Below are 11,210 nucleotides of genomic sequence, written 5' to 3'. Positions count from 1 at the left end.
CATTTGAAATAAAATAATACAAATGTGTTAAAAGCATTAATTAAAAATAAAAATATTTTTAAAATAATACAATTGTGTAAATATCTAATTATTATATTTAAATATTTAAATATAGTTTATATATTCTAATTAAATTTAATAAATAATTAATATTAATTACTTAGAAATATTTAAAATTAAAATTATATATTAAAATATTAACAATAAGTTATAATAATTTATTTTTTATATTTTTACTAAAATATCATAATATTAACTAATTTGAACATTATTTAAATACACATTTGTATCATATCTAAAATGGACATTTTATTTCTCAAAAGCATTTTTTGACAGCAATACCAAACACTCAAATTTTTCAAAAGCACTTCTCAAAAGTACTTTTCAAAAGCATTGCCAAACTAGCCATTAATGTTCTTGCCGCTAGATTAAGAGGTTGTTGAGAGACGTATAGCCAGGAATTTATTTTAGAGGGAGTTGAAATTAAATTGTATTTTTTATGATAGTTAAAATGTAATTTCACCATTTAAATAGACTATATCTTTGAAAATTTTAAATGATTAAATCTAATTTTTATCATTTTTAAGGGAGGTAAAGTGTAATTTTATATTTACTAATTTAAAATTTTTAAAAACTTAGAGGGCCTAAATGGAAAATTTTTATTTTAAGGGGGCGGGCCTCTACCAACACCTAGCTACGCACCTCGTCGTTAGCATGTGTGATAATATTTTTACATTCATTTTTATCATTCATATAATTATTTACTTTAATTATTTTATAAAAATAAATTTATGCTAAATCATCTTAGCACTAAGGTTTTTAGAATCGGACTGGACTAATGATCAAATCAATCAGACCACCTATTTGTCAGTCTCGATGGTTGGTCCATCAGTTTAATTAAATAAATCATTAAAAATTTAGAAAATATATTTAAATTCCAATTCAACCAATTTTCAATTCGTTCAACCAGTCCATACCGATTCTTAAGTCAACCAACCTCTCTCCAAATTAGTTATTCAACTAACTATTCAAATGACCTTACTTAGCACAGTTGGCGTCATTACCATTACAATAACAAAGAATATATAAGTTTAAGTGCACTTAACTGTGTTTTTCTACCATTTGAGGATTACGAGTAAAAATATTTATTATATTAAAAAATAATACATATATACATTGAACTTATACCTTTATTTTTATTAAAAATAACTTTAAAAGGGTTGTTATTGTAAAACCACAAGACTCACTGTGTAATCCAAAGGACCCAACATACCAAATAAAAGAATATACCTCAATTTATTCCATCTCAAATTCTCACCAATGGGGAAGATGAAAGAAACCTAAATACAAGTATGATATAATTTATTAAAAACCTGTTGTTAAAGCTAAAGTACAAAATAAAAGGTAAGAATACTACGAAAGTTTTTGTATTAAGTGTTAGATTATATTTTATCTCTTAAAAGACAAGTGAATTAGTCCTTATACATTAAACTCGATTCAACCAGTCTATACTAATTACCTTTCTCCATTCTAATAAATGTTTGTCAAAAAATCAGCTTACTTGCTTGGTTTAACATCTTTGATGATTTTCTTTATTGTAATAAATATTTGGTTTGAAGCATGATTTTACCTTCAATCTATATCACTTTTTTACATTGGTATTTAAGCTTTTTTTCTTCATAATTTTAAAGTCCCATATTTAAATATCATAGGATTTAATCTAAATTTATTTTGACGAATTAACAATTGATATAATATTCAATACCGAATACCATTTTTAAATGCAAGACATGTGGGAGGAAAAGGAAGTGAATCACACAATACGTTAATCTTTAAAAATACAATATTTTTCATTTAAGATGTTAAAAAATTAAAATTAAAAGATGAATAGTTTAGAGGAGCTAGAATTAAAATATTGTTGTTTTTTTTTTTTCTAAATTCGAAAGTTAAAATATTCTCATCTAACCAATAGAGAAACCTTCATATATTAGTGTTTCTACCAATAATATAACTGAGTTTACTAGCTCAATTGGTTGTAGATTCATGCTACTAACACGAAGGCAGTAGGTTTGAAACTTGTAGGCCAAATAATTTATATTTAGTTTTTTATCTTTGGCGGGACAGAGGTTGTGGAGGCAAAGGCAGGTGCAGGGTCTGCCACCTTGTCCACGGCCTATTGATACGTTACCACCCATACACACCTACTTTATTTGCTTATCTTCAGATTCTGTTGTGCTGCAAATAATTGATCCTTAAAGCTATAAATAGGCAATTAGGTCCAGCCATGTTTTCATCTTTTGCATTTGTTTTTCCAGCTTGTATCATGAGATTGCTCCTCTCCATGTGGACGACCTCTATTAGAGAAGTTATTCAATAAAGATTTGTCTTTTCGTCTAGAGTTCGCAGTCTACCAAGTTACCTTTGCTTCTATCACCTGTGCAGCCCCAAATTTTGTAGAATCATCCCTTCACGCTTTGGATGGAGATTGGGACATCTAGGAGTGCTCTTTCATGCAGTCCATCAGACTGATTTCCATTATGGGTTGAAGCTTTGATTCCATCTGAACTCATACGCTTATCCAAATACAAAGAGAAGGCTTTGGAAGCTCTTAAGCCAAAATTAAAGGCCAGCATCGAGAAGGGAATTGCATTCATGCAGAAGCAACCGGTTATCACTTAAAACCCAAGTTTTCGACATATCAAAACTCTGCTCTCGAGAGATAGCTAGGGCTGCATCAGTGGTTTCAGTTTAGCAGAACCGAAGTTTGTTTGATTTAATTTTCCAATTACATCACAGAATACCAAATTTAGAGGGGCATTTTGATGTTTGTAGAATGTAGATGAGAAAAATATAAACATTTCTGAACCAGAACTTTTGACAATCTCAAATAAATGCTGCATTTTAGCTTTCTTTTAATCCCGGCCAACATCCTTCAAACAAAGTAGCAATACTAGGGATGTGCATTTTTTTTTTGTTTTAATCAAATTTAAATTTAAATCATTAATATTTTAGAGGAGTTAAAATTAAAATATTCTCTCTTTTTTTAAATCCAAAAATTAATATATTACCATCTAACCAATGAAGAAAACCTACATATATATATATATTTTTTACAAGCGAAACAACTGAGTTTATTAGCTTGGTTGATTGTAGCTTCATGCTCCTAACATAAAGATTTCAAGTTCAAAGCTTGTAGATTAAATAATTTGGTTTTTATTTATTCTATCTGGTTAAAATAATAATTGCCATTAAAATGGACTGAACCCTATCTTTTCCAATGTTAATTGCGTTGTGTTTATTCCAATTCATAATTACATGAATTTTTCAAGTAAAAATCGTTTTTATGAATTTTCGGGTGTTAATTAAGTTTTTGGACCGTTATCCCGGTCGACTCCTGCTCCTACTGGCTAACTCAATCTGATTCAAAGATTTTTATCAATTAATTTTATAGATTTACTTTATCAACAAAATCACAGGATGAAGTTGATGGCAAATGACTAGGGAACCGCGCCATTGTCAAATTAAGCAATTTTAACTCACGTCAGTTCTCAGATTGCCCCCACCGGTGATCAACGGTACTCGTATTTCAGCTGCATCGATAGCTTACAGTTAGCAATTCTCTAAACCAGAGAAAATGGAAGGGTTAAAATCATCACATACTGAAATTTTAAAAAATAGAAAAATGACAAATCTGTCTGCAAATTCCCTGTTCAAGTTGGATCATTTACATAAACTTCTAAGGCAAAAGTTTTTGCCATTAACACTATATATATCAATATATATCCTGCTGCTCAATAGACCGGTCGCCATTGCATAGCACTTGGATCCAATATCGGGGTTTGAATTTTCAATCAAAAGCTAATCTTAACTGTAACATGATGAAGAAGCTGCCATCAGCTCCTTATTTAACTTCCTTTGAAAGGCTGCGAATAATTTAAATAAATATACAAAACCTCTTCCTCTTCTACATCCTCCAACAAAATTCTGTTGTGCTACGAGGACGGCAAGCTAAAGTAAATGCATCCGCTCCACGTATGATTGAAGTAACCATCTGTTAAGAGGCTCTCCACACCCTACGAAACACCCGGAATTGCCATTCTCGGTGAAAAATGGAAAGCTAAAAATACTGAGAAGATCCTGAACAGCTTGTCTCACAAGTGATGATCCGGTAACCCTGCTCCGCCTGCCCCATCCAGTCACTATATCAATCCTGCTGGGACTGATACCAGAAACTAGAATTTGCTGGCGAAACCAGGCAAGTGTCCTAGACAATGCTGTTACAGCAGTACCATCCGACATCACATGTAGGTTGATTAGCCAATAACAGGAGCTTTTCTCTCTAACAGCGTCTGGGTACACATTTTTCTCTGCAGCTACCTCCCAAACAGACCCAGCTTCCTCCTTAAGCCCCGATTTGTGAAGAAAATCCACAACAGCATCCACCAGCCCCCTCTTGCTCTCTCTATCCTCACTGTGCATCATATCCAAGAACTTATCCACATGGTCCCGCACATTTCGGCCATCAGGTCCTGCTGAAGGCATAGACAGCAGAAACATATGTGCGGGATGACCTGTGACAGCCATGAGCTGGGAACAAATCCCCATATCATATGGTGACCTGGCTTCTGTACAATAACTCAGGAGCAAGGTATAAGTTTGCAGAGAAGGATTTAAACCCAAATCCAGCATGCTTTGTAGCAAGTTATAAGCATCAGGCAACCTGTGTACTCGAAGGAAAGCGCTGAGCAAAGAATTGTAAGTAGGAACATTGGGGCGCAACCCAGCTTGCAGCATGGCCTGATACCATCGCCAAGCCTTCTCAATATTACCGGCCTTACCCCATAAGTCAACCAGCAGGCCGTAAACAGGTTCATCTGGCACCCAGTTTTTCCTTTTCATCTCACCGAAAATTGCTTCTGCTTCATCCAAATATCCACAGTGTCCAAGCACCTCCATTACTATGCTGTACGTGACCTTGTCAGGTTCAAATCCAGCATTCTGCATATCACGGTAAAGTTTTAATGCGCTGTCATAGTTTCTTGCCTTTGCTTGTAAAGCAATCATGATGTTGTAAGTAACTAGATTAGGAACACAACCATGATCGACCATTTCACAAAACAGCCTGTCGGCAGCGGGTAAGTGCCCAGCTTTTCCGAGACAGTTGATTATCACACTATAAGTGAAGGTATCAGGCGAAAGGCCAACTGCTTGCATTCTTTGGTACAAGTCCATGGCAACATCAAGAAACCCGGCTTTGGCGTGGATATCAATAAGAGTACAATACGTGACACGATCAGGTTCACAACCTATTTCCTGCATTTGATTGAACACGTTCATAGCTTCATTCAAGTAATTTGCACGCCCATAACTATGAATAAGACGATTGTATGTCACAACATTTGGCTGACATTCATCCTTCACCATCTGATCAAGCAATCTATTTATTGACCCGAACTGCCTTGCACGACCAAGGATACCCACCATGGTAGTGTATGTATGACCATCATGCTTGAATCCAGCCTGCTTTTTTAACCAATAGAAAAAGCCAAGAGCAACTGCAGGATCTTGTATTTGCTTTAGCACTTGGTTCGCTTGATATGCATCCATTGAAAAGTTGAGATTTTTAAGAGCTTGCTCGGCAGCAGAGCCCCACTTCAGCTGTCGCAATATCTGGGATACACTTTCCACAACATGCCCCATGCCTCCTAAAGGTCTGGTCATACAAACTCCGGTGGTTGCCGTTTTCATGTCTCTAAAGGATTTCCTAAAACCATCTATGCCAGGATCCGAAACCTTTGCATGAGAAGGTATTACATTGGAATTCAAGTTCGACATAAAATGATGAGACTGAGCTTTCACTCTCTGTGGTATAGGCTTCCTCCTATCATAAGTGTTTGCAGAACTACTATGAGTTTCTGATGAATCCACAAATTCCGCATTTGAAACTCGCTTGTAACCTCTAACAAAATTGGATTTATTATTACCTCTATCTTTCGTACCATTGTAGCTAACTGTTGATTTATCCCCAGCCGCTATTTCAGATGATGGTTTCGGATTGACTTTGGCAATGTTCTCTCGTTTGACAGACCTGAAAGCTGGGGATTTTATATTTGGAAGTGACCTTGTTGATTCGACCACACAACGTCCAGGTGAGCCTAATATCGTACCCCCATCAGACAAAGGAAGCTTATAATTCATCAGGTCGGACAAGAACGATACAGCTTCAATGCCAACTTTAACAAATTGGTCAGAAATAGTAGCTGATGCATGTTCATCATGTTGAATAGCATTAGCGCTGCCGGCAGAATTTACAATGTTAGATCTACGCAACGGAATAGGATTGGAGACAAGCTGTGGTACTCTCTCAGCTTCATGAGAATCAACAGCTTGGGATACAATCGCCAACTTCAGAGCTCCCCTGGATGAGGATTTTGACAAAGCTTCATTTCTTATGTTCTGCCTTCTTGAAACACAGGACTCGTCTTCAGGGCACGTGCATGAATTCCCATCTGCAGCAGTACCTCGTGAGCCACTAAATAGAAATGTCCTTGCACCATTGGAGAGATTACCGATATGCTTTGCTCGTAACATGATCTGCACACACAGACCAGAAAATTTTTCAAAGGAAGAAAAGTTTAACCCCCGTGTATCAATCATTAAGAAAAACATTGATAATACAAAGACAAGGCACTAAAACAAGCCAAAGGCAAAGAGGATAATCTGCATATTTGCTACAAAACAAATAGCGTTACATGCCACTAAATGTCAGCTAATTATATTTTGAGACAGATGAATATCATATGAACAATTTTAAAACCCGCATTGCCCTTCGATATCTTCATAACAGCTGGAAAAGCAATAGAACAGGTTACACATCACAGAAAATGAGAAGTTATTGCGTCTAGACATCGTATAGAGCATATGAACAAGAATCACCTTAAACCAATGACTTCACTCTGCTGCACGGAATAAACAAGGAGCCTGTTTTTTATAATCTATAAATTGTATGTTTCTAAAAGATTTTTCAGCTCTAACTCCTCTTTATCAATTCCAAATGGGAGAACTCCATGTGCCTACAACATTTTTACCAGTAATACAAACATTCCGGATACCTTATCTACACTCTGCAACCGTAGAAGAATGGTACCGATCCCAGAGGTGACATTCAAACACTTATAATGTGACAGAGAAACATAATTAGTCAAAAAGAATGATTCCTCCTTTTACCTGTCAAAAGAAATAATCCATTGCATCCACTATTTTCCCTACTAACAGTTCAAAATCCACCAAAAACCAAACATAAGTTTGGTCTACATCGTCGATCTCCGAAAGCAGTAGGAAAATAAGAAAATTTCTCGAACTAGATCTAAAAAATTACATAATTTGGCAGCCCTTTCACCTCTTTTAGCAAGCAATTCTCCATTCACTTTAGCATACTCTAAATGACAACAAAATCAGTCACCCGCAAAAGAAAACCAATCAAATATATTGCAAATAACTTCAATTAACACCAAGTGCTTTGTTTTACACAACAGATCAATAAGAACAACAAAAGGACACGGGCAACCCCAAACCCCCCTTAAAAACGCGTCTTTTCCTTTGACTAACCTCTTAATGCTTTTAACAATTTTAACCCAAAATAAAACAAGTTCCAATTTCCTTTTAGAACGAACCAACAAAGCCTACATACTTAATCTTGAAGTAAAGAAGGAAAAAAAGAAATTATCCATTAATAAAAAAAAAACATAAAGGTCTGTTTTTAAATGGTGCAATATAAAACCAAAAGAGCTGAAACCCAGTAAAGGAATGATATTAAGTTATTAACATAATGCAAAAAATTTAAAACAAGGAAAAGGATCGTAGTTTATGTGAAGAAAAATACCTGAAAATAAAGTTAAAGCTTCTGGGTCTGTTACAGAAAGCAGAGAAAGAAAGGAGAAGCCTCCGTAAATTTTTTTTTAGAGAAAGAGAAACAGAGGCGGCTCTCTTCTTGCCTTTCTCTATGTTGTCAACCCTTTTTTCTTCTTTCTTTTTTTTTTTTTTCTTCCAAGCAATTTGGGAGTGGCTGTGACGGTAGCAGTTTATCACAGCTTTGCCTTTTCTCTTCAAAATTTTGCTTTTCTTTAATGGGTTAATGTAACATTTGGTATCCGAGTTTGGATTCAATATTCAATTTGGTACTTGAGGTTTTTTTTCCAATGGCTTCAATTTTCAATTTTCAATTTGGTACCAAGACCAAATAGCATCATGTGACCCTAACACATGTTCTCTAGTAAAAATACGATAGATACTTAATTAGGACAAAAAAAATGCTCGAGTACCAAATTAAATATTAAAGCCAAACTCAAATACCAAATCAAGACAAAAGAGATATCAAATTAAACATTGAAACTAAATTTAAGTACCAAATTGTATATTAACCCTTTTCATAAATATATAATCCGGTGTCTCTTACAAACTCCTATTTTTGCCTTTATAAAAATAAAAACAAAAAAATAAATTTTAAAATAAAATAACAATATTAAAAATGATTAACACTATCTTTAGGGTAATTAAATATGAAGAACTAGAGATTTGCAATTAATTTATTTCATCTTTTGTGAATTAGGGTTTCCTTTGGGTTGTAAATATATGGAGATAAAGGTAGACAACCAAGCAACCACTGGGGTCTTTGTGGCTGCGAGGTTAGCCTTAAAAAAAATCATTCCATTATGCTTTAATTTTATTTGGAAATTTTATATTTTTATTACACTTAAAAAAATGTCTTTAATTTTATTTAACATGTAATAAACCTCAGTCCTTTTCATCGTATTAAGAAATTAACCCTTTAATTAATATTTAATACCTAAATAAACTTTTAGCGTGAATCAATCTTTTGTCTTTCATTTGAAATAAAGACTTATTCAAATAAAAGATTTATTTAAGTTCAATCAACTATAAAAATTCACTTAAAGCATATGTAAAATTTAAGCAAGAAAAATTATAAAGAAAATATTTAAATACTTTTAAATTAACAAAAGGAAAAGTGTATAAAATATACATTGTTTATTTTTTTGTTAAATTAATATTTATGCAAATATATGTTGTATTATTGGTGGACTATTAATAGATATAATATATTAAAATGTGACAAATATAAAAGTAGTTTATCTAGAGAATTGTTTAAAAAAACATTTGTTATGTTAAATACAGTGAATTTTAAAAAATATTTATTTCTTTTTTTTTGAATTATAATAACGGAAAAACCTAAATAATTAACAAAAGTTCATTTATTTTTAACCAATAATGTTTTGCTCCTATAAAATGAACACCAAGTATAATAATATTTTATTAGTTTGATTAAGACATGGATTAGGACAGAACTGGGCAAACTTTTTTGTCTTATTTGGGTCAAAATAAACCCAACTTTAATAATTAAATTCCTATAGTATATAATAAATTATAATATAAAATATATTTTAAAATTTGAAAGTTGAAAATTAAATTTAAAATTTATATTTTTTGTTAAGATAATGATTGAAATTAAAATTATTTTTACTTGTAAAACAGTTAATAAGAAATAAATATAATGGGGTCTGTTTACCCAATTAAGATGAATTTAAATAAAAAATTTAAATTTTATTGAGCTGAAACTCAATTTGAGCCACAATTTGTTTCTTTTTCTCGTATTTATTTATTTATTTATTTATATAATTTGTTGAACAAGTCCCCCACGGATGGCTAGAAAATTCCTTAATATTTAATTTACATATTTTTATAAAGTCCAATCAGCATCAAAATAGAATATTCCCTTGGTGTGGATGATTCTAGAAATCCAACGGTAATGATCGGTTATAAGGTTAGACGCGAGGGAGAAGCGCATTGGAACACATGGCTTTAGCTTTGGTTTCTTTGTTTCACCATCATCACCGTCCTTCATCATCTTTGCAACATCAGTTGAGACCCCCATGCCCCCATTGTCATCTTCTTCTTTGACACTAACCTTTAAGATCTCTCTAACAACCGCTCCTCTATATGTTTCAACTGGTGTTGCAAAAATTATGAATGATGCTGATGGTGGTGAAACAAAAAAAATAAAAGCTAAAGTTACGTGTTTCAATTTTATCGATTTTGGTTTAAAAACAAAATTTGAAATGAAAATTTAAATATTGGGTTTAATTTTTAAAAATCCATGTCAATTTTCTGTTTATTATTTTAACAGTAGTGACTAAAACGATTGAATTATGTAACGTGGGTACTCAAATTATAAATTTTTTATTTATTAGTTAAAATAAATAAATTTAATAATGAGGTGACCACTTGTGTTATTTACCCTAATTTTGAATGTGATATGTTTTTACACATACGCAAGCAATTAATTATTGACCCAAAAAACATATTTATAACGTATGCTATGACATGTGAAAATTGACCAAACATAAAAACCAAAAACAACACTCAATAATATATATTTTATTTGTTTTCAAAAGTTAATTAAGAAAGTAAAATATGAATTCTATAACATGTTTTTTTTATATTATTTATGCCTTTATATTTAGCGTTTATGATTGTTACTTTCAATAATATCGTCTTTAATGTTTAAATTTGAACCAGTCATTTAAGAGTGTAATATATTTTACCATTGTATCCAATCATATTAAATTAATTTAATATTATTGTTATAAATTAAATGTTAATTTAGTTTATATTATTATTAAAATAAACTGAAATGTGCGAATTTGAGTATGTTTAACTGTTTTGGTAGGTTTAACGAGTAAATAAAAAAAAGAATTTAAAAGTATTTTTGGCTACGTGTAAATAAAAAAATAATTGAAGAGTAATATATGTTTCTTGGAGCTTACGCATAATTTGGGGTTTGTCGTAAATCCCACGAATCCAGGGTGAACAAAGAAAGATAAAAGATACTTTATGTCGCTGATACTGAGACTTCCATTCAGGAAACGAGTACAACTCATGTATTCTACTCGCTAGTTCCACCAGCCACGTGTTTCGTAAAAATTGAGCAAAAATATTAGGAGTCATTTCGTTTGCATTCACCATGCGTGATACTATTTTTTTTTGGTAGGGTGATACTATCATTAAAAGGGTTAGTACAATTTTTTATTTCATAAATAATTTTAAAAAATTATCATTTATTTTTTTATTCTTTTAAATATTTATTATGCTTCATGAAAGATTATTTAATATTACATTCTTTTATAGCTAAATTA

The 11,210-nt window shown here is 32.2% G+C and overlaps 1 protein-coding gene across 2 annotated transcripts; it reads right to left on the bottom strand.

The window, feature by feature from the left end:
- Positions 1–3,635: 3,635 nt before the first annotated feature.
- On the bottom strand, positions 3,636–8,065 carry LOC105802027 (pentatricopeptide repeat-containing protein At1g74750). Of its 2 annotated transcripts, none has more exons than XM_012633426.2 (2): positions 7,883–8,065; positions 3,636–6,594 (listed from the first exon to the last, which is right to left on the bottom strand). In XM_012633426.2, exon 2 carries the CDS (start codon positions 6,589–6,591, stop codon positions 4,009–4,011), a length of 2,583 nt encoding a protein of 860 aa, XP_012488880.1. In that variant the 5' UTR covers positions 6,592–6,594; positions 7,883–8,065; the 3' UTR covers positions 3,636–4,008. The 2 variants fall into 2 exon arrangements, with proteins under 2 accessions (XP_012488880.1, XP_052479826.1); XM_052623866.1 differs by lacking the exon at positions 7,883–8,065 and adding an exon at positions 6,937–7,682.
- Between the last annotated feature and the right edge of the window lie 3,145 nt (positions 8,066–11,210).

The sequence above is a fragment of the Gossypium raimondii genome, chromosome 11 (genome assembly GCF_025698545.1).
Source record: "Gossypium raimondii isolate GPD5lz chromosome 11, ASM2569854v1, whole genome shotgun sequence".
NCBI classification, from domain to species: domain Eukaryota; kingdom Viridiplantae; phylum Streptophyta; class Magnoliopsida; order Malvales; family Malvaceae; genus Gossypium; species Gossypium raimondii.
This window is presented reverse-complemented; position numbering and strand designations above follow the sequence as displayed.

Excerpts from the sequence above, each read along its gene's own strand:
- LOC105802027 (XM_012633426.2), bottom strand. The coding sequence starts at position 6,591 with ATGTTACGAGCAAAGCATATCGGTAATCTCTCCAATGGTGCAAGGACA.